The 22,670-nt window shown below is 39.2% G+C and overlaps 3 protein-coding genes and 2 long non-coding RNA genes across 11 annotated transcripts; 3 read left to right on the forward strand and 2 right to left on the reverse strand.

Annotated features, from left to right (window-relative positions):
- The first annotated feature begins 251 nt into the window (after window positions 1-251).
- On the forward strand, window positions 252-5,231 carry LOC112282442 (uncharacterized). 5 transcript variants are annotated; one of them, XM_090250616.1, is made up of 3 exons: window positions 252-856; window positions 995-1,533; window positions 1,717-5,231. In XM_090250616.1, the coding sequence occupies exon 3, from the start codon at window positions 1,827-1,829 to the stop codon at window positions 4,851-4,853; it is 3,027 nt and encodes a 1,008-aa protein (XP_090106742.1). In that variant the 5' UTR covers window positions 252-856; window positions 995-1,533; window positions 1,717-1,826; the 3' UTR covers window positions 4,854-5,231. The 5 variants fall into 5 exon arrangements, with proteins under 5 accessions (XP_090106742.1, XP_024375788.1, XP_090106743.1 ...); XM_090250617.1 differs by having other exon boundaries at window positions 367-856; window positions 988-1,533; XM_090250618.1 differs by having other exon boundaries at window positions 418-856; window positions 1,385-1,533.
- A 6,882-nt stretch (window positions 5,232-12,113) lies between these two features.
- LOC112282381 (putative 12-oxophytodienoate reductase 11) lies at window positions 12,114-15,262 on the reverse strand. Of its 2 annotated transcripts, none has more exons than XM_024519908.3 (4): window positions 14,653-15,262; window positions 14,044-14,318; window positions 13,565-13,747; window positions 12,114-13,157 (listed from the first exon to the last, which is right to left on the reverse strand). In XM_024519908.3, the coding sequence occupies exons 1-4, from the start codon at window positions 14,802-14,804 to the stop codon at window positions 12,496-12,498; spliced, it is 1,272 nt and encodes a 423-aa protein (XP_024375676.1). In that variant the 5' UTR covers window positions 14,805-15,262; the 3' UTR covers window positions 12,114-12,495. The 2 variants fall into 2 exon arrangements, with proteins under 2 accessions (XP_024375676.1, XP_024375677.1); XM_024519909.3 differs by having other exon boundaries at window positions 14,718-15,247.
- Window positions 15,081-15,657, forward strand: LOC141045459 (uncharacterized). Its single transcript, XR_016503044.1, has 2 exons — window positions 15,081-15,396; window positions 15,544-15,657. It is a non-coding gene; the product is annotated as an uncharacterized LOC141045459 (long non-coding RNA).
- Window positions 15,658-16,356: 699 nt separating this feature from the next.
- On the reverse strand, window positions 16,357-19,607 carry LOC112282382 (eukaryotic translation initiation factor 2 subunit beta). Of its 2 annotated transcripts, XM_073534084.1 has the most exons (9): window positions 19,565-19,607; window positions 19,207-19,337; window positions 18,596-18,748; window positions 18,344-18,398; window positions 18,024-18,124; window positions 17,679-17,824; window positions 17,313-17,455; window positions 17,022-17,107; window positions 16,357-16,810 (listed from the first exon to the last, which is right to left on the reverse strand). In XM_073534084.1, the coding sequence occupies exons 1-9, from the start codon at window positions 19,590-19,592 to the stop codon at window positions 16,733-16,735; spliced, it is 921 nt and encodes a 306-aa protein (XP_073390185.1). In that variant the 5' UTR covers window positions 19,593-19,607; the 3' UTR covers window positions 16,357-16,732. The 2 variants fall into 2 exon arrangements, with proteins under 2 accessions (XP_073390185.1, XP_024375678.1); XM_024519910.3 differs by lacking the exons at window positions 19,207-19,337; window positions 19,565-19,607 and adding an exon at window positions 18,965-19,144.
- Window positions 19,608-19,645: 38 nt separating this feature from the next.
- LOC149989299 (uncharacterized) lies at window positions 19,646-21,269 on the forward strand. Its single transcript, XR_016503045.1, has 3 exons — window positions 19,646-19,786; window positions 20,244-20,307; window positions 20,460-21,269. It is a non-coding gene; the product is annotated as an uncharacterized LOC149989299 (long non-coding RNA).
- Window positions 21,270-22,670: the final 1,401 nt, after the last annotated feature.

Below are 22,670 nucleotides of genomic sequence, written 5' to 3' on the forward strand. Positions count from 1 at the left end.
TTCTCAGCCGTCGGATAACTGTGGGGTCGTGTGTCATGGCTGCCACAATTCTGGCTATGGCGAGGAATGTTTTGGGTTGATGGAATCCAGGTGCCACTGGACTTTTTGATTATGCTTTCGTTGGTATCGTGCTGCGCTGGCTGGCTCCCACTCGAGGAGACTGTTTGGGTGGGTGGGCCATAGCCTTGGGTGCGATCCTTACGCAGCCTGATATGATTTTTGCTTTTTTGGGGGGACGGAAGACGAGGTGGAGCTGGGCCGGGAATTCACCGCTGTGGTGTGTGGGAATGGGACCGAGAACTCCTGCTCTGGTCGGACCTGGGAATAGAGAAGGTGGGAGTGCGAGGGTGATTTTGTTTTGTCATTGCTCGTCATATTCGTTGAACGTGCGACGTGCTTGTGGTAGAGTTGTTGAGTGAGTGCAATTGGGGTGAAGAGTGGGAAGTGACGGAACCGAGCGGCTTCTAATGGGAGGCCTATTCGTGGGTAAGAGAGACAGAGGTAGAGATGGAAGGTGCCGAATGCTATGGAATTAGAGGGGCACCGAAGGCCACCAGCGCCGTAGAGCCGATGGTGCAATATCTATTGTGGTCAGAGTATCTGCTGTTGTGGAATCAGGAAGGTGCTCTGGGCAATTAGTGTCAAGTTGGAATAGGAACGGAGGTTGCCGCACGCTGGTGCGGAGGCAACTGAGAACAGCAGCAGCCAAAGCCATCAGAACTTAGGGGAGGGCGTGGAATTCAGCCGGATAGGACAAGAAGAAGTGGCAGAACATGTTTGTGCATTTGTAGGGCAGTCATGCATGCAATTTGGGACGTAAGCGCGTCGTCTTTGAAGCGGAATTGCAGCCTCAAAGGTATGAACCCCTAGCTCCTGTTTGACACCTTGCCCGTAAGTGCTGTGAACAACTTTTTTGGTCCTTCGTTATTGTCATTGTTACCAATATTTTTGAACTTTTCTCTTTGCTTCGGTGTATGCCCTGGGAAGTGCTCAGGGTTCTGCCGAAGTTGTTGGAATGGATGAAGGATAAAGTGTGGGACAGCAAGGAGTGCATAACTTGAGAGCGAAACGCATGAAGTTTGGATTCCGCGAATACCTCGTGTATTAGAACCTCTCTTCTGTTATATCCACTGGAGCTCGTTCTTTTATTACGTACCTGTTTTTCTCTAGCCTGAAAGCGCGGACGACGTGACTGACTAACTTCAGTCTGTAGGAGGATCTCGTGATCGGAATTATCTTCTTGTTTATCAGTCAGCGAACATTTTTTCTGCTATAGTAATTATCGAAAATGAACGGACATGACAATCAAATTGGTTTTAGTTGGAGCCTTTTTGTTTGGTTAATTGACGCGGCGCCTGTATGTATTTCCTATTGAGTTTCTCAGCGGGGATTTTCGGTGTTGCTGGAAGAGGATTCTGCGTCTTACTTCTTACGCATCTTGAATTACCCTGTTGTGATTTCCCAACTAGAACTAAATCTTCGAGAATTCGAACAAAGAAACAATCTATGAGTGAAGCAGGACGTCTTATCCGGGTGCGTGATACCCGCCGCAGTGAATTCGAAATTCCTGAATATTTTGATGATTGTGGTCTTCTCTGCATGCGTGACTAGCGATGATGAAGACTTTCCAGTGATGCGCACTGCTACAATCGACAGTGCTTCGTGGTATGAAATATTTTAGAATCTAATTCTCGTTATAACCTTTAAATGTTTCAGGTATCCTCTTCAGTGCCTAAACACAATTTAACGGGGTCGCTCCATCCTCGAAGTCCTCTTGAATTTAAGCAACAGCGATTGCTAGCAACTCGTGAAACATTGTTTCAAGGATGGGATGTGCCGCTTCCAAGGATGGGTTGGTGTCGAACCGCAAGTCCCGCCCTGCACAACCAGGCAGGAGCATGTCCATGTCAGTTCAAGCGCATGGCAACAGGGATAATGGCTTCCATATGGTAGCTCTTGCTTCTAGCACCTACGGCATTTTGAAGGTGGATGAAGACAAAGGAAACGATTTTAACTTCGATATTAAACCCGATTCTGCTCATGATGCTTTCTATGAGAAGCTGAAAAACTTTGATGTTCCTGAAGATATGATTGCGAAGCCATGGTCTGAGGTTAGTCGTAATCTTCCTAAAATCCCGCCCCCGACGAGAACAGATAGTCCACGGCGAACTGATAGTCCCCGGCAGATGGGTGCTTTGCGGGGAACTGATAGTCCGCGACAGACAGGACGTAGTTTTCGGGGAACGGATAGTCCACGGCAGACAGGACGTAGTTTTCGGGGAACGGACAGTCCACGACTGGCAGGACGTACTAGTTTTCGGCGAGCGTCGGAGAGTCCGCACCAATTACCGTCGCAGGCTGCGAAAACTGATCACGAGACTATCAACTTGTGGGAGTTGATGGATGGTCTGGAGGAAGATGGAACTGGGAAATCGCAGCCGAAATTGAAACCAGTCGATAGGGTAAGCCGTTCTCCTGTGATCAAACCCTTCGAGAGATCCGTCACCTTTTCGACTATCCATACCTTAAGTGAATTGGACTCTGAAGATCCAAGCAAGGCTATTGCGCTTGGCTCGGCTGGCCATGTTTTGAGCAGCACAGGGACTGGAGAAAGTGGTATTAAGGAGAACGGTATGCCAGGAAGGGCAATGTCTATGCCTGCGAGGTCACCTGTGATGCCTGCGAGGTCGCCTGTGATGCCTGCGAGGTCGCCTATAATGCCTAAGAGGGATGACGTTTTGGTGAGGATGACGCCGTCGTCACCAGCACCTTTGCCCAAAGCTGCTACTCCAAACAGTAACTCCTTACGTCCTCGCCAACCTATCGTTACACCGATGACGCTTACACCAGAGGGGAATGCCTCAATTCAAGAAGTTAGCCATGCCGTGAGCAAAGCCCTTCTTCCGCCTCCTTCACCATCTGTGAGACCTGTTTCAGCCAAAATAAGCAGTGCATCTCCCAGTGTTGCACGTCCTCGACAACCTAATGTTGCACCAATGACGCTGACACCGGAAGAGAATGCTTCGATACGGGAAGTAAGTGCCGCCGTAAGCAGAGCTCTGCTACAGCCTCCTACATCTTCGGTGTCGACTGCTCCAGTCAAAGTAAGCGGTGATTCTCCCAGCGTTGCTCGCCCTCAGCAACCTACCGTTGCACCAATGACACCGACACCGGATGAGAACGCTTCAGTTAATGAAGCAAGCAAATCCCTCCTTCGGCCACCTTCACCTGTGCTGAGGTCTGTCGGGACTAGAAATGCGAGTGCTACGCAGGCGCAAAACAAGCCACCAGAATTGCAGCCACGTCAATCCCCGATGTTGAAGGTGGACAAACCTCTGATGTCACTCAATACAAAATTAGAGGCTGAAGTCGAAAGAGCTCTCTCTGAAGAGCGGAGTGTAAATCCAAGGCGATCACAATCGACTACGACGACATCGTCGGAGTTTAGTGTGGAAATCAATCGTGATTCTGGTCGTGCCCATGTTGCCACAGCGTCCTTTGGTCAGGAGGGTGCAGTTATCCGTCCAGAGCACGCTCTTGGGAGAGTTGAGGCTGATGAATCGTCGAGTCAGCCCAGTCGGCAATTGCCACGATTTGCGTCTCCCATACATGTGCTTTCACTGGCGGCCTCGTTTGAGCTTGAGAATCGGAAGAATTCCATGGGCCAAGCAGATCTGAAGGTCCCTCCAATATCGCCAGGTCCCACGACGATGAAGGCTGGTGGGTTTGGTCAAACAGGTAGACAGTCATTTTCAAAGCAGAAGTCCATGCCTAATACCTCTATGAAATCCACACCGTCCCCAGGCCCAGGAGTTGGTTTGCAGTCTCAGGCTCCCATTCCTAATCCTATTAGCGATGGCAATTACAATGCCAACAATGCAGCTGTGGGGGATCAAAAAGGTCGTCAACTGCCTGAGAATGGTTTGTCGTCTAATTTGCAAGTTTCCGCTGGCGAGGCTCTTAGAAGAAGTAAGGTGATCATTCCTCCTGCAGTCAAGGGTTTTCCAGAGAGAGTGGAGGGGATTTCGTCAGGAGCTGTTAAAAGCCCAATAGGTGCTTCGGAACGAGCTGCGAGCACAAATGCTACAAGCTCATTATTTGTGGATGGAATTGAAGACTCGGGGATGGACTCTGATCTCTTGGCTTCTTTTGAAGAAGCTCTGGAGATGTTTTCTACAGATGAGTGGTACGAGGTGAGAGGTAGCAAGGATGGGGCTACGCAAGCTTCTGATGCCGCTGAGAATGAAGGTCCTTCGCCAATGTCATCTGACAGACAAGAAGACAGGCTTTTTGGAGAAAAAGTACCTCAGGGAAATGGAAATAAGGGAACAACACCGAAAGCAATCGTCCCTCCAAGGATTGTGAAACCTGATCCGTGGGCACGGTTTGAGAAGAAATGTCCACCTGCTGGTGAGGACCGTATTGTGCTCTACACGACCAGCTTGCGTGGGATTCGCAAAACATTCGAAGATTGTAACAATGCAAGATTCATCTTCGAAAGCTTTAATGTTGAAATCGATGAGCGAGATGTGTCCATTCATGCGGAGTTTCGGCAGGAATTGAAGGATCTGGCTGGAATGCCTGTACCAGTTCCTCAGGCTTTCATTAAGGGGCGTTATATTGGTGGGGCTGAAACCATCACACAACTGCATGAGGATGGCACCCTAGGCACTTTAGTGGATGGTATACCTCCTCAAAAGTCACGGGAAGAATGTGATGGGTGTGGGGGAGTGCGCTTTGTTCCTTGCTCAGACTGCAGTGGCAGCACAAAGGTCGTAAACGATGCAAATGAGGTGGTGCGGTGTAGTGAATGTAATGAGAATGGGTTGATGCGGTGTCCTATCTGCTACTAAAGGACTCACAGCTTCAGTTCCTTTAGACTGTACAGAAAATTTATCATAATCATCTAGTATTTGTGTGGTCTGGTATGTCACATCAATTTGCAGATAATTTGCTGTGGTTTCGAAGTAGCAAGCTAGTTTGAAAGCTAGATATGATATATATCGTCCCGTAGGCTGCAAGGTTCTACCTCTCAAATGTTTGTGTCAATGATAGCGAGAATGAGTTTGCGAGGGTTCGCTGCCGATTACAGTGAGGAAAGTGAGTATCCACATAATGGGCTGGATACCTCACTCTAGTTAAATACTCTGGAAGTTTAGTTTTTCAAATTACTCGAGTGTTTGGACAAGCGTTTCTTCCAATGCTTGTCCCATTCGGCTCATTTTATCCCATCTTTCTTGGTGGAACGCTGCATGATGTCATGATATATTTTCTATTGCGGATTGGTTAGAGTAGGCAATTTTGTTTGCTCTATCGTGTGGCTCATCAACTAGACTCTGTAATATCTTTCGCTGAAACACATCAACGATACAAAGCAATCAGAAGTCTTTCAAGTATGTCGACCAAGTTCGAGATAACATTCTACGAGTGTCATATATTCTCAGATCAGTATGCATCTGGAGACAGTACTCAAGTCCGACTGTAAGGAAGAGTTGAAGTTAGTTCACCAGGCTTGGCCCAAGATTGAAGAGATTGACTAATGCATGAAACAATTTTAGTCTTACTCGTCTAACGAAGGAAATAAAAACCTTTCAAGTCATCGTCATTAATTTTTCATAGTTCCACTTCATTCAGGTTTTAGTCTGGTGTCCTACTCCCTTTCCTTTCAGTCTTTAATTGAGCTTGTGACAGGTGCTCCACAACATGTGCTCTTGTTACTTTTCTTACAGGAAGAAGAAAAGACCCTCTTTCAACGCTTCACAACCAGACTGACCAAATTGCCATAATTAACACGTATTGTGAAATCCAAGCGAGATCCTTCAACATAGATGTGAAGTAAAGGCTTCGGTGAATGTGGTGCGTTGAAATTCGTTTGAAAAATGTAATTAACACAGTCCCCTTGACCATCGACCTTGAATGTCGTTCTGAAAAATTCAAGTTAGCCGTGTCTGCCTGTTAGATTCATAACGCCCACAACTATCCTACACGTTTCATCAGCACTGGAAGCTTGCGATCTGTTCTAACGAGAAAGGAGGAGTGTGCTTCGCAAGCTGGGTGATCATAGATCAACGATGCAGAATTCAGCAACAGTTGAGTTGTTCTAGCGGCGTGCAAGAGCCCCCGAATTGCTTTTCAACTGCGAGCGACGTCTGTTACAGCCATTATTGGACGCAGACCACTCTGAGGGACAGCCGCAATGGGATCATATCCGAAGCTACATCTGACATTAATGAGTTCTAGGGAAATCAACTTCTTACATTCTGTTGGAAGCTGTTTTTTTCTCTATGAGTAACTTGATGGTGAAAAGGCAATAGTTCCGTTCAATATCGATCATTGTTTTAGTGGTGGTCGTTGGCCTGGTCATGACATCTTCTAGACTTCGTTCAGCTTCTTGCGCTTCCAACCCGCACACAAAAATCACAAGACCACAACGAACGATAAGGAAACATGCTCTTCAGGACAATGAAAGAATAATTCGTCTAGACAAAGTAAGTCTAGTTATAAGTTTAACTGAAAGACCGCACCGCAAGAGTGGACTGACAGTTGCAAATCTAGAGTTCAGCAAAACCAAGTCTAGAGTTCTAGCAACAGTTGAGGCACCGCAAAAACCTAAGAAAAGTTACAAATACTGATCTGCCAATGGCCACTGATAAATCCCCGGTCAGATTATTGCCTGGATGGTCGATGCTTTCATCACCTGCACCCAGTGCTGCATCATATTCTTCAATGTCACAGGAAGAGCCCAACAATGAGGATCCTTCTTACGCTTGCTGATGTGTTGTCGCTCCCAATCCTCGGCAGCCTTTCTCATCACACCAACTGCAGCACCAAGCCTATGTTTGAATGTTTCAACGATCCCACCACAACATTTAAGCAAAGATTTCTTCGAGTTAATCGACTCTTTGTTGAGAAACATCACCGGAATTGCTTGCAGTCATGTCTTCATAATTTAGTTCGACGTAGCAGAGCTTTCCAGAGCTCATCATGTCATAGCTACAAGAAGGTGATCAATGTTAGTGGGAAAAAAGAGTGGAGAAAATGGGTGGAGAAAAGTAAATGGAAGAATTGATGTGGAGTACTTCAATCAAATTGAAGTTATTGAAGAGTAAATCTATAGAAAGATAGCTATTCCAACAAATCATTTTTCATTAAAATTTTAGTAAGAATTATATAGAAAAGTGGATATGGAAAGATGGGTACAGATAATTATCAAATAAATTATATGCATAGTTCAAAAAAATCTTTTTTTGTTAATTTTTTTTATAAGATTTATATATAAAAGGTTGTTTTGTTAACAAGAACCAATTTAATGGCTGATTCAATAAGGTTTAAATGAAATAAGATTAAATTTATGATATTCGTTGTAGAAACTATTATATGTGTGTATAATTCTACTTGTACTCTCCAATACTTGTTTGTTGCATCCTTTTCCTTGGTCCTCTCTTCCTTGCTTTTATTAGTAGTTTTTGGCATTTAACAAAAAAAATTTATTAAAAAGAGATTGCAATTTAAATAATAAGTTGCTTCTTTTAATCTACAATATTTAAGAAGAAAGATGAGATTATAAAAAAAAATTATCTAATGTGTGTATATATATATATATATATATATATATTTTTAAAAGAGCCACAAAAGAAGAAAAAAATATTCTTTATAGTTTGATTGTTCAAAATATTTGGTAGAGATTATCTTTAAAGAGGCAAAAGCTAAAACATAGGAAAAAAAACTTTTTGATTTTTTGCCTCTTTGTAGGAATCTAATCTTTCTCAAAATGGTATTATTAAGCAAATCAATTTAGTATTTTAAAATTTGAATACACATTCTCTACAACTCCAATGTCCTTGATCTATTATAGACAATTAAGCTTTAGCTTTCTTCAATAACATTAAAGAATATGATTTGTTTAATACATATGTAATCTTAAATCTTTTTAATACATTTTAATTGGTGCATTAATTAAAATATTATTAAAATTATTAATATAGAAAATATTAGCTTATATAATTTATTTAATTTTTAAAGTGATTATAAGGATTTAGAAGATTTTTAAAGTAACAAGAGTCCAAAAGGATAGATAGAGCATGTAGGCAAAAGAAACATTGAAAAAACAACCTAAATTTTTTAAAGACTAGCAATAGCAATATAACAAATATATGTCTTTTATAATCTTTTTTGCTAAGAAAGTATATAATAGAATGCAAGTAACAATTGTATTGTTGGTTCAAATATTTTAAGATATTTATGTTTATAGGACAAGAAATGTATATATTTAAAGAAATAGAAATTATATTTTTTATTTTAATAATGGTGTATTTATCCAACTAAAGAAACATATTGAAATTATTATCATATTAGAAACCTTATATAAAACATATTCCAATGTCTTCAATTTAAAAGAAAAATACATTTTAGCAATCATTAAAGATATGCAATAGATTTGAGGTGCACATAATATACTTTTGTTAGTAAAAATCCTTTAAAATAAATATTATAGTTTTAAATTTAATAAGAATGATTTTTCTTGGATTTAATTCTCAAATTTATTATTTTAAAAATAAAAAATATAATAATAAAGCTTATGATATGTTATGTAATATCAAAGAAGTTATAACAATTTTAAATTCATAGATTTAGGATTAAATCATTATTAAGTGTTATTAGGCTTTAGTATATGTATTAATGCAGATGATAAATAAATATATATATATATATATATATATATATATGCATATTATTAATAGATTGAATATCAAAAATAAAAAAGAAAGAACAACAGCTTCTAAGTATTACATAATCAAAAAGTTAATTAGACAATTTTTAAAAATAAACTCACAAACATTAAAAAAAATTATTTTAGCTATTGTAGTCTTGCTTTCTTTTAAACTAAGAACGAAGTTGTAACAAGATATAAGATGTTAAAATTTAATATAGAAAAGAGAATTGACAAAAAAATAAAGTCTTTTTTTTGCTAAAAAAAGTATAGATATTTTCAAGATATTGATTTGAACTTCAAGATCAAAGACATTAGACACTTAACTATTCTAGTATGTACATTTGAGATTGTTGGCAAAGCAAAATTCACACTCTCAAGTAATAAAAAATTGAATTGTCATGATTAAATATATGCAATAAGATTTTTGATATAGAATTATAATCATCTTCTACTTCTTTGTTTGGTAACAAAAGACCAAATAAAATGTTCTACAATAGAAAATCTTGTAAAGCCAATGCTTGTTATTTTTACTGTATTTTTTAGTATTATAAATTTAAATATAAATGTCAAAAGTTTACAAAAAAGTTAATAAAAAATATTATTTATTTATTTATTGATTTAGATATTTCTAAAAAATATTAAAAAATTAAACATAAGGTTAAAAAGCCATTACCAATAAATATATGATTTATTTTACTGAAGTGATAAATTAAGAGTTTTTTGAAATATCACTTTTTGGAAATTAGAAAATATTAGGTTAGATATAAAATAAAAGACTCAAAACTAACACCAATGATAGATCTTGACTTAGTTGAACAAGAAAAAAAATGAAGAATATTAGCAATAATTAATAGCATAAAAAGGTGATAATAATTCGGCAAATAGTTTTTTAATGCAAGAAGAGATGTCATTCAACTTAGGAAGTAGATGATAATTTTTTCTAAAGCGATTTTAATCTTTCAATTAAAGAAATAGATGTTGTTCATATTTACCAATACATGGAATTAGGGCATAAGACAATTCAGCAAGCTACTACCTCAACTTTTAATTGAAAAATAGAGACATTCTATAAAAAAAAACTTGATTTTTTAAACAAATACAAAAGATAGAAGTTTGTGATTTTTTTAAGTGATAAGAAAGCTATTGACTTGAAGTAGGTTTTTCAAAAAAAATTTGTAAGTAATATATTTGTTGAGGTTTAAAAGGCACAATTTGGAGCAAAAAAGAATTCTAAATTAGAAAGTATTATTTACCACAAAAAAATTATGTTTTTGATTTAATTTTTAAGAAAATAAGTAAATTTCTCAAAAATTATAAAATTTAAAATAAATAAATTTAAATAAATTTCTACATTAATTGAATCCAATCACTTTATTAATCATATTAATAGCAAAAAACATGATGTAGATAGTTGAATCAATTAAATTTTAATCAAAATCTATGAATTTATTAATGTGTCTTACAAATGGAGTAAGTATAATATTATGTTTCTAATTAGCACTTTACACAATACATGTTACAATCATGTGTTGTGTATTAAAAAGAGGTCAATAAAAGAATTTATTATTTATTAAGAATAAAAAAGTTGATGTTTGAATATGGTGGCAAGGATGTAAGTTTGCAACTTGTAGATTATAGTAATGCATTTTGGAGTAGTTGCAAGGAGATCCACTGTTCAATGGATAGATTTGCATTTATATTAGGAGATCTAATAGTTGTTTGGTCAAGAAAGAAGCAATCAACAAACCCACTTTTATCTACAAAAATTAAGTATGCAATTGTAATTGTTGCAAAAAATAATATTTGGCTTCAAAATGTCTTAAGAAATCATAGGATACAAAAAGTATTCATAAAAACTAGTTCAACAAGGTTTAAATAGTACAAGAACTCTTTTCAACTTTGGTTTTGAATTACATTGTATATATTTATAAAATCTTTCTTACATTCTATGGCACTTGCTTGCTGCCTTCCCTTTCTTCTCTATTCCTTCCTTGTTTACTTCTACTAGTGTTCTTTTTTGTTAAAAGATTTTTTTTTGAAATATAACAACAGTGTAACTTATAGTTCTTTGTGAGCAACTTGCAACTAAGACAAATAGATAGACCTACTTGAGTTCAATGCTTACAATTAATTAATTAGATGTTGTTCATCAACATAATGTCTAGAATGATCTATGTAACAAATTTCTTCATGTGGGTGCTTTGTTTTTTTAATACAAGTTTTATTTTGTTAAAAATAATAGCTATCATTTTTAATATATCATGTTCCATTTGTAAGAGAGAAAAAATAGGATGTGTTCTCATTAGTTTTTCTCTCTTTAAGAAGAACTCTCTAATTCTTCTTCTTACTTGAATACCTCTTATTATAATTACTTGTAATATTTTAATTAAAATATAATAAATAAATGATTGTATTAATATTCTTAAAAATTTAAGTTATTTGAAATCATATTAAATATCTAATTAAAATCAATCTTTTAATTTTCTAATATTGTATTTTTTTTAAAAAAATCTTAATCATGTAGCTTAAAATCACGTTAATTTTCTGTGAGAGTACTTTTTAGCCATTGGATCATCAATTACTAAACAATAATATAGCTTCAATATTTTGTGTATTGTTGATTCTACTTAAAAGTTAGTTTAACTCCTTAACAAAATCATATTATAATGTACATATTAACAATAACCATTTGCAATGTCAATAATTTTCAAAGAATTGTTGTCAATTCCTCTAAGGATCTGTGATGCAACCATCTGTGTATTTATATTTAGCTAACTAAAACAGGAACAATATTTGACTACTCCAAAGACAGTTGTTTAATTAGAACAAATCCAAAGGCTTTTACCAAAAAACTAAAAAAAATTCTTACACTAAAATGTCAAAAGCAATAGCTCAAATGAACCATAGTATGATTTCAAATAGACAAAAACATGCAATTACAAAGTGTTCAATTCCAACAAAAGTTTATGCTTTACTTTACTTACATTTTTAACAATGATGACGATTGCTGCCAAGGAATGTCTGGTTGTAGTTGTAATCACCAAATTGCTTACAACCCCTACTTTTATTTGAATACATTTTTAACTTGGTTAAAAATCACAATGAGCAAGGGATCTTCAAGCGAAAGCATCTGTAAGTTGGTTATTTATCATGATGCTCAACCTCAACAGCAAACCTGAGAATACAGAATTTTGAAGCTGAGCGGATAGCTGCGAAGATGCCAGCTCTAATACTGTTTCAGATAACACCTAGTTCTCGAACCAACGTATCCATCATTGCTGGCTTACCACATACCCAACTAAGAGAAGTGGTGAACAGCATGTACAAAACAAGCCCTGTAACACAGAGATGGAGCAGTAAGAGAAAGCACTTACAATATGTTTATAGCTTGAATAAGAGCTTTGTTCTACGTCAAAGTACTAAATCCAGTTTATTTCAGTGAGGTGGAAAAAATGTAGACAAGTTTCATCTTCTGAATCAATTTCCGCTAAATTGATTAATTTCTATACAATGCTGGTTACGTCCTTCAGTATACACCAATTTAATGCATGACCTCGATCTTCACTCCCTGCAATGGATCAACTACACATAGAAAGCAACCAGCTCTTATCTCTATCGTATTGACTGAGCTTCATACTTCTGAGCAGCAAATAAATCCTCTCCATGATTCTTACTCTGGAGGACCCTACCCCAAGGCTCATAACAGGAGCACAACTGGCCACAACGCCGATCTTCATCTATGAAGGCCACTTGTTACAATGCACAATGCCATTGCTTACTTCTCACAAGACAGTGGCACGTGAACAGAATTCTGCTATCTTGGTATTCAAAGGAGTGTATTTTGTTGCATCTAATCGTTGAGATTCTACATCTTCAAGGAAGGGATAGTCTGTGTAGCCAACAACAGGATCTTGTGAGTAGAAAGTGTCCCTGTTGTAATCGTTCAATGGAGCATTCAAAGCAAACCTCTTCACCAGATCTGGATTAGCAAGGAACAACCTTCCATAAACAACCATATCCGCTTTCCCATTCCTAACAGCTTCATGCCCCTCTTCAGCCCCGGCACTAGCACCGATGAAAAAAGTGCCTTTAAAGGCCTTCCTCATGGGCCACAAGCTTTCGGCTGACTCCTCATCACCACACCCGCTTGCCTCAACTCCCATCAGGTACAGGAGGTTGTACCGATTCAGAGTCTCTGCAAGGAACACAGAGAGACCAGTAGCGTCAGAATCGGTGGCACCGTATGAATGTGAGAATGGAGAGAGTTTCACTCCAACTCGGTCAGCACCAATCTCTTCTGTCACTGCTTCCACAATTTCAACCAGGAAGCGGGCCCGGTTTTCCATGGATCCACCGTACTTGTCTGATCTGTCATTGATGCCATCTTTCAAAAATTGATCGATGAGAAAACCATGTGCACCATGAATCTCGACCCCATCGAAACCTGTCAAATAATGAACAGAACCAGGTCAAACCACAGTTTGGGTACTATTTTGAATGATGGTCAGACCCCGTTGTCAGGATATGTAATTTAGACAAATAGTACTATTCACACGACGAAAGCGAGTGCATGTGACTTGTTCTATCACACTCTATTTTCTGCACTCAATGCGAGACTGCATAAATCCCTGCAAGGTTTGACGCCTCTTATGTATCCGAAAGCCTCACCAGGGAGATCTTACAAGCAGGAGTCTCATGAAAGGGGAAAAAGCACAGGTTTAACCTCAAAGGGTAAAATAAAGTTTGACACACATGTTCTAAAGCCTGGTAGGACTTTACGCGGAGAGGGGCCCTCGTGGGCAAATCTCTACCTATACCACATACAAAATCAGGACAGTTTGAAATGATAACCTGCTTCAATAGCATTGCGGGCAGCCTTACGGAAATCGTCCACGTACTCAGCAATCTCATGAATCTCTAATGGTCGGGGTGTGGAACATTCCACCGCACCATCCGCTTGTGGCAGGTATATTTTATCTGAAGTGCAGGTTTGGCTGCTCGAAGAAACAGGTGCTGCGCCGTTGGGTTGATACGCTGCGATACTGAAGCATCAGCAAATCTAACAGGCTATCCAGATCAACTTTTTACTGAAGACCAAATCAAAACCTGATGCCAATAAAAAGTAACAACTAAATGATCCTGATTACTCACAGCATTACAAACACATATGTCTCCACTTGAGTGCTTAGTCACATAAATTACAATTCACATGATTTTAGTACAGGTTATTAAATTCGGAGCCCCTTTACGTAGAGATTTCACGCTCCAATAGTTTTCCTTCAGCTGGTCATAATTGATGCAGATGATTTGAGAGTAGATTGTCTGCTTACAAGCATGAGACACTCGGCCGACGTGCCATATCTGACAGAAGAATACGCCTCCCTTATCATGAACAGCTTTTACAATAGGCTTCCATGCTTCCATTTGCTCTTGCGTCCAAATCCCTGGAGTGTGTGGATACCCATTCGAGGTTTCATTAATCCCAGTAGCTTCGGCTATGAGGAGCCCCCCGCGTGTGGTGCGTTGCGCGTAATAGAGCGCAGCATGTGATGGTTGCGGTATAGTGTGGTATGATCGACATCTGGTAAGTGGTGCTAACACAATCCTGCAGTAGTAGAAGAAACTTATAAAATAAAACGCCGCGTCAACCCACAAATCACACAACGTTCTGTTGCAACCATAAAATCGTCTCAAGGAATGCAACCTCCCCGCCCCGCCCCCATCCAACAGCAGCAGCAGCATCAGCATCAGCATCAGCATCAGTAAAATTTTAAATAAAGAAATAAAAATAAAAATAAAAATAAAAAACACTCACGAGAATGAAACCCTAGAACCTCAGCTAAATCGGAACTATCGATGCCTGTAAGAACATCCCACCCAGAATTATACAGCACATTCAGACATGGAAGTAAGCTTGAAGGGTCCTAAAAGCTCCCAACCTGTGAGAAAGCTTGAAAGGACCCAGCTGGTAAGGAGACAACAAGGGCTTCTTCTCCAAGCCCACCTGAGGAACTTCATTATCTACTGACAGAGAACCACTCTCCATATTGCCTGTCTCCACCGGCACGAACGCACCCACACTGTAACCCATCTCTCACGCCTCCACAGCTTCAGTACAGCACACAATCAAGTCACAGCTCCTTCCAAGCGTTTTTCCACGCAATACAACCTCGGCTTATCCCCAACGACACCCACTCCCCAACTGCCTGCTGCTACAGCAACAAATTGAAGCAGGAGAGATTTTACATCGTTCTCTCGTAGGACCAAGATGAAAGAACCTGGTCAGTGCGAGACAGACCTCCTCTACAAGATGATGCGAAGTGATAAAATCCTCGCCTAGGACTTGGATTTTAGCGTGACTTGTAACAGCCAACTGCCAAAGCTCTGGAACACAAGGCGGTCTCGGGTGGGGTCACGATTGCCTCGGGCACGTGTGGCGGGTCGGAGCACGTCGAGAATCCCAACCTCGCGCTGCAAAACCTGCAGCAGCCGAGAGGAGAAGGAGGATGAGGAACCTACCCACACCCGAGATTGACGGGCTCCAAGCACCCACTCGCGCCGGACGTAACCCTATATTAGATCGACATGGCTTGACGAAGCAACGTCGTGGACGTAGATCAACAACCTTGACTGGGAGCCACGGACGAGATGTGTTCTACATTTTCGACGATTTCGTTCCATCGGTGAGTTGGGCCAGGGCTATCGGTAAGAATGTGGGGCTCTTGTTTCCAAACTGAGGATAATGTTCCACAATATATTTGTTATGTGATTAGGTCCATCCAAGGGTAGATTAGGTACTATCTAACATTTTGTGTTTGTATTTGTGGTAGGCAACACAGATTATTGGCATATACTTCTTATGTTATTAATTGTAAGAAAATTAATGTCTACAAAAAAGCTCTAAGAAGAAAGTACTATGAAAAGAGTAATAAAATATTAAAAAAACATTTATGCGTGTTGCTGATGCCACCACAATTTGCCAATCCATCGCATGGTGTTGATAATATCACCACCAGCTGCCCTAAACTTGAGTAGCACATCACAATGCACTTTTCAATCACAAAAGCTAATTAAACCATCACGTGACCTGTGATCCTTAATCACTCTTTGTGAAGAGAACAGTGGATGGGTTGCATACAATAAAACCGTATGATTGGAGTGACAAAAGTAACATTTAAGAGAATTGAACCAAATCATGAGACCGTGCATGAACCTGGTGTCCGACGCCCACTTAATTGCTATTTTCCAGGTTTTAGGGTTTGGGGTTGACATATCTGCCAACAATCTTATATACGATCAAGATTACGGTATAAATACATGATATAAAATAACTAAGTGAACAGCGACAGCACCTCAAGTCCATCAATAGAAACTTTTGTGGGGAATAAGTCCCAAAGATGAAGGCTAACTTGAAGACTCATCGACTTTCCACACAACAAAATTTCTTGCTTGGACTGCATCTGACATTTCAACTATCGGACGGGAAACGAAGGATGAAACATGAGTCGGAGATAGGAACACAACTGAACATGGTCAGAATAGCCAAGTGTAGAAATCGCTGTGGCAAAATGACCAACTGCTATGAACTAAAACTGAGACATCTTGACGGAGGTGATTTGCAGTCATGCACATAACAATTTACGTAAAGGAAATTGCCAATAACATCTTTCCGAAAAAATTAATGTCCTCTTACTCGGGCAGAGTTGATATAATTTAATCCCTCACGATGCCACGGGGGTCCCCCAGAATCTGAAGGCAAAGGGACGATGATCCAGAAATACTAAATCCCTACTCAATAAATTGATGAAACCTACAAAATCAGAAAAGAACTGCAATGCAATGCAGCCAAACAAACACATCGAGGTCCACAACTCTGGTGAGAAGTGGAGGCCTGATGTTCACGAGCAATGTGACACGGAAAATTGGTTCAATAAGGATACACTCTGCAGATATTAAAACTAGACGATTACAGATAACCTCGTTGCTAGACTCATACACTTGAAACTCCACTCATGAACCCTAAGTAGTTGCCTTCCGACGTCCAACCAAGGCAACGAAACCAGCCTTGATAGGTGCCACCGATCTCGAGCATCCACACTAGTAGACAAATCATCAATATTAGTACAGGATTCTTGTGGAACAGGACTTACTTTGAACATACTAACAACGTTAGAGCAGCAACATATTGCGAAGTACGTTGCCATACTTCGAACAAAATGAATAACAAAAAAATAGTCAATAGAACTGAAAAAGTGCACAGAAACATGACCAAACACAACATGGCTAAGCGCAGCCTACGATTACACACCTGCTCACAACGAAGAAAGAACAAACGGTTCTCCTTGGTAAGGATGGTGTCCGGACTCTTACAACCATTGCACATAACATACTCATCTGCAACAAGATGAGTCAGTGAAAATGATGTTAGCTCATCCCAACCGTTTCATGTACTTCCGAGGCAGCAAAAGCACAATATTGCGCTGAAAAGGTACAGCATCGTCATCAGAAGCAGAAAACTCAACAAATACATCAGCCAATCTGCAGTTGATAATATCGTCCAAATGTCAACACCAGAGCAAACAAATGTGAAGGGACTTACTGATATAGCGCCTCAAAATACCCTCAAAAGCCTTCGGAGCAAATCGACCTTTAACAACCAGACGCTGTTGTCCGTCCAACGATCCATTCGTACCCAACTCAGCCAACAAGAAGGTCATGACGTGCTCTGGTTGTCGGTGCATACTGCACAATAACAGAAATGATTCAATATAGTACGTTCCGACTGTCCATGGCATGCGTTCTGTCAAAACTTTGAGTCTCAAGTAAATATGTTAGCCAATGAAAAATATTTAGCCTTCGACGGTTAAAGTTATACATTGGCTGCTAGTAATCGTAATCAATGAAAGAGAACTTCCACGAATAACAAGCAAGTGCACAAGCCGAAAGCGCGAGTCGGGACACATACGTCTTGCAAAGGTCCATAAAGTTGACAAAAACGGTTTTCTTGGTTCCTTCTCGGAGAACCTGAGGAGGTCTCATGATGGTACGCCTTCTCTCTGCAGATAGCTCCGGGTTGTTTTCTCTCAGAATATCAAAGACCCGCCCTAAAAGCTGCAGCCGCCCACCAAGATCATTCATACATATGCATATGGTAAAATTCGCAAAGTAGAGTATGATCTTGTTACTTTAACACCGCAAAAGCAACTCACAAAGCCAGCTGAGATTGTGAACAGAAAATCAAATGCTTTTCCAAGAAGCTATTGCAAAAATAAATAACAAACCGGTATTTTAAACAAGTTTAAAATCCTACCTCTTCGTATTTATAGTCTCGTTCAGTTCCTTCCCAAGGATAAACGGGACCTCCCAATTCAATACCCTCACCAGGCTCATCATCAACGACTTCACCGTCGCCTGCATTAGGTCTAAGAGTCTAAGAAACTGTATTGCGATAATAATTCGCACAATCGAAATTTGGTTCCTGGATCAGAAAAATGCACCTAAATACAGCTAGGTAATATTCTCCAACTATAATCTCGATCACACACGTCATGAGCTATCATTCCACATGTACAGCAGTAAACCTTCCGCATATTATCCTGTGAGATCCTAGTGAACAGGGAGAACTCTGACCGGTAGATCCATCTTCAGCATCGCCATTCTCTTCCTCCAACGATTCACCCTCAATCTAGCCACAAAAATTACCATCGGCTGGTCAATTAAGAAGGTCACTTTGAGAAAGTTAACAGGCAACTATGCGTACGAAATTTCTAAAAAGACCATGAGCTGCATAGACACAAACAGCAACACCAACTAGATAAACCACGTTAACTTCAACCCTAAACCTAAACATTGCCCCCTATATAAAAAAACAAAAAAACTCACTGGTTTTTTCTTCTTTTTCTTCTTCAGACCAGCAAACGACGAATCCAAGCCAACTTCAGCAGTAGCAGCTTCCTTCACAGGCACGGGCTCCTCATCTTCTTGCATACGAACTTTCTTTTTCTTCTTTTTCTTGGTAGGATCGAAGGCTCCAATCTGCTTATAATGTCAAAACCCTAATTTTCATTAGATCTCACTAACACTTCCTGCTGTTCTTCAGTTCAAAAAACACCACACCTTAGCACAATCCCTGAAATCCGCCAACACAAAACCTGGCAATTAAACAGAAAACCAGGGTTCCGACAAAACATCCGCGATCGCCACTCAAGCAACATAATTCGAGACTGGACAACTAACTAACTAACTAACTACCTCCACTCCGATGTTGTCCTCTTTGTGATCCGGCACAGACTCATCATGCTGGACGTCCGCCATAGATAGGGTTTAGCAGAAGAGGCGCGGAAACGAAATAGGGGCAAATAGGGCAAAAGAGGGGCAGACAGATCAGCAAAAGCAAAGGCTTCGAGAGAATTGCAAAAGGGGCGAGGAAACACGGACTCCAGTAGGGCTAAGAAATGGGGAAATGAGGCGTTCTTAATGCCTTGAGAGTGTACCCGACGTCTCCACCAAAGCGATGGGGTGTCGCTAATCCTGTGTGCTTCGAGGCACACGGGAGACGCGTCGACATCTGATAGGCCGAAATCCTGCTCGAGGCAGTCACAAGAGAGGGCGTGGAATGAAGCACCTGTAGACGTGAAGGATGAAAACTACAATCGAGATGAGAATCCTCGTAACGAAGCCCTAGCACAGCACTCGGAACTAGATACATCCCTCAAACACATGCCTTTCTGACAGTGTGTAAGACTATATATTAAAATATCAGATAAGTTAAGTACATGGAAATCCTTAAACTAGGGTCTCTTGCATTGTAATTGGTTGTCACAAGATTAACGTCGCGACCAATTCATATACCTACATGTGTAGGACTACTCCCCCGCATAGAAATCTGAGCCGGCTCGTTTTTCTTGGTACGTAGTCGATATCACGTTCTGCCATCTTAATGTAAGTGAGATCAGATTAGAGATTGTAATGCACCAAGTTGAATGTAGGGACCATGAAATCTATTTGTTCAGCATCAGCGTGGGTTGGTTTGAGTTGGCACCGACGACGTTCTTCATCAAAGGCTAAAATTTTGTATGGACCAACAAACTTTGCTCTGAATTTCCCTCTCTTTTGCATCGTTTCTCCTTGTGCTAAGCTACCAAATTGCCAATCACAAACTTGCGCACGTAGCGGAAGCGCTTGTCATGGCCTTCAATCTGCATCAATTGCGCTTTGGCAATGTTGTCATGAGCGTATGTGTTGAGGTATGTTCGATGTGCCTACATAGAGCCCATATATTGATTGAGATAGGCGGACTACTCGACAAGCGTTGTGTAACCCGAGGGCATGACTGGAAGCCTGGGCTCGAACGGCAATATATTGGTACGCTAGTGCCGTACGCAAAGGTGATGGCGAGCAGCATCGTGTGTCAGTGGGCATCGTACACTCTATTTTTCTCGATCAGTGCACACAGTGTTAGGTTGAACTGTTCTGTGAGGCTGTTGCACTACGGATGATAGGGTGAAGTTGTGGTGTGTTTGGTGCGTAGGTGGATCGCCAACACATCCATAAGAGCATTGCAAAATTCACTCCCATTATCCGTGAGGATTTCGGTAAGACTGCCATGTCTCATCATAACTTCGTCAAAGAAGAATTGTGTGATATGTTCACTCTCCTTTGAGATCAATGGTTTCAGTTCGACCCATTTGGTCAGGTAATCTGTAGCGACAATAACACACACGTGTTGCTTGGTGGTGGTTATTAGGGAGACTATGAGGTGATTGGGATGGATGTAAAGATTCGTAGGTTGATTCCTTTGCTGTAATCCCGTTTGACTTGACATATGTCACAGCCTTTGATGAATCTGGTAACGTCAGCTAACATGCATCAATGATACGCTTCTTTCAAACGGTTCAGTGTTTGTTTGACGGCAAAGTGGTCGGAGGTGAAAGATGTGTAAAAGAGTTCCAAAATTTGCGGTAGGTCTGCTCTCTTTGGTACTTGAAGGATGCAAGTTCCATCCTAAATGTTTTTCTTTTAAAAGAGGGCACCATCTCAAGGCACCATCTCAAGTGAGGTACTAAGGAAGTTGGTGTCTTACTCTTTTCGCTAGTATTTTGTCTAGTCCAGAGTTGATAAAACCATTCTGGCAAGCATTAACCAATCCGTCATATATCGCTGCCTCCATAATGCTTGCTCACGTTGATTAGGAGCAATCTGTTTATTTGTGGGGAGGGCAAGGAGTGATCTCCGTCCTTTGTTCCCTATCAGATTGTCACAACAGTGGAATGCACCATGATTTAGTCGATACTGGTGTGAGAGAGCAGAGACCACTATAACAGAAGATACTCTCACCATTTGTGTTAGTTGATATTAGAGAGGATAATAACAGAAACAGAGTGACAATGAACAAGGAACAAGAAGACGAAACCAAAAAAATAAAAAGTTACAATGAGAACAATTGTGCATGTATTGTCTCATGATCGTATTCCATAGGCAACAGAAATGGAATAAAAATGACAATGAAAAGGGAACAACAAGGTGAAATCTAAAAAAATAAAAAAAATAACGTTGAAAACAAACTATGCAGATACTCTGTGACCGCACTCTGTAGGCACCTAGATAGTCGTTGTTGTCACCAGTTGTTGTTTACTGGTGGAAAGATCCTGTAGCAGTCAAATGCCGTTGGTAGTAACTGATGCATGTGGAATGAGTGTGTGCAAATCAGCAACAAGATCATTGAATGTTGAATTTGGCTTTGGTTGCATTTTCTTCAAACTGGTTAGAGGGTTGATGTTGGCATGGAGGTAGTCTGACTTGTGAATATTAGTGCAATTATATGACTGTAGCACCAGTGCCCATTAATCTGATCTCCTTAGTTGTTGGTTTAAGAAAGCACAAAGCTTCCTATTGTAGAGATATTTGTTGTTTATGTATATCTTAGTTAGTTTCTATCCTCTCCTTTGCACTAAGTTATCAACCAAATCCTCACTTACACCTAATCTAACCAACCTCATTTTGAACTCATATAATTCAATATAAAATCAATAGAATAATTTGATACCTTTTGCAATAGATTAAATATCTCATCTTCTCTTTGTATTTAATTTTTTTTAAAGTGATTGATGATTTAAAACATTTATAGCAAGTAAATTTCCTAAGATAATTTTTTTGTCACTACTTCTTTCTTATAATTCTATAGCGAGTTACTCTTTGTACATATCTCTTAAATAAAATATTGTAATCTCTTAAATATTGGTGATTAAATTTTTTATTTAACAAAAAAAAATTATATTCAAAGTCTCATAACTATATCTCACTAAGTTATAATCCCTCAAAGTTGTTATCTTTGACTTATAAACTTGTTAGATCTCCATTGCTTTAGCATTTTTTTTCTTGTTGATTTTATTAGTTTTTTCTTTCAAATTTTGCATATAGATAGATATATTTATCTTAAATATTTATTTAAAAGCTTGCTTTAATCAAAGACACCAATCAATCACAATAGACTTTAATTCAAGATCTAAAAACTACCATCTTTATTAATCAAACAAAAGATACAATAACCATAACAACTATATCTTTGTGTTTTTCCTCCTTCCCTTAAGTTACCTTGACACTTCAAAAGTATCATTAAGATGAATTTCCAAAAAGAATCAACCACATATAGTCTATCTTATTTTTATCTTTATTCTAAAAATTATCACCAAAAAGACTCTAAGATGAATATCCACCATATATAGCCTACCTTATCATTATCTTCATCTTCTAATCTTCTTGATTATTAATCTTATAGCCAATTCTCTACTAATAAATAACCAAGTATATGAACTAAAACAACAAATAGGTATATGAATTAAAATAAGTATTTGAACTAAAAAAGAGTATATAAATTAAAACAATAAAGTACTAACATCATTTTAATTGTATACTTAAGGTAGATATAATATACATGATTGCTTACTATTTAACTAAT

Source organism: Physcomitrium patens, chromosome 5, assembly GCF_059467195.1.
Source record: "Physcomitrium patens ecotype Gransden chromosome 5, ASM5946719v1, whole genome shotgun sequence".
Classification (NCBI taxonomy): domain Eukaryota; kingdom Viridiplantae; phylum Streptophyta; class Bryopsida; order Funariales; family Funariaceae; genus Physcomitrium; species Physcomitrium patens.

Coding starts and splice junctions, on each gene's coding strand:
- LOC112282381 (XM_024519908.3), bottom strand. CDS start 14,804: ATGGGTTACAGTGTGGGTGCGTTCGTGCCGGTGGAGACAGGCAATATG. Junction 14,319..14,652: donor CCTTTCAAGCTTTCTCACAG/GTTGGGAGCTTT, acceptor CTACTACTGCAG/GATTGTGTTAGCACCACTTA. Junction 13,158..13,564: donor CCGCAATGCTATTGAAGCAG/GTTATCATTTCA, acceptor ATTATTTGACAG/GTTTCGATGGGGTCGAGATT.
- LOC112282382 (XM_073534084.1), bottom strand. CDS start 19,592: ATGCGGGGGAGTAGTCCTACACATGTAG. Junction 18,749..19,206: donor CGCTTTGGTGGAGACGTCGG/GTACACTCTCAA, acceptor CATTATAAGCAG/ATTGGAGCCTTCGATCCTAC. Junction 18,399..18,595: donor AGAAAAAGAAGAAAAAACCA/GTGAGTTTTTTT, acceptor TTTTGTGGCTAG/ATTGAGGGTGAATCGTTGGA.
- LOC112282442 (XM_090250616.1), top strand. CDS start 1,827: ATGGGATGTGCCGCTTCCAAGGATGGGTTGGTGTCGAACCGCAAGTCC.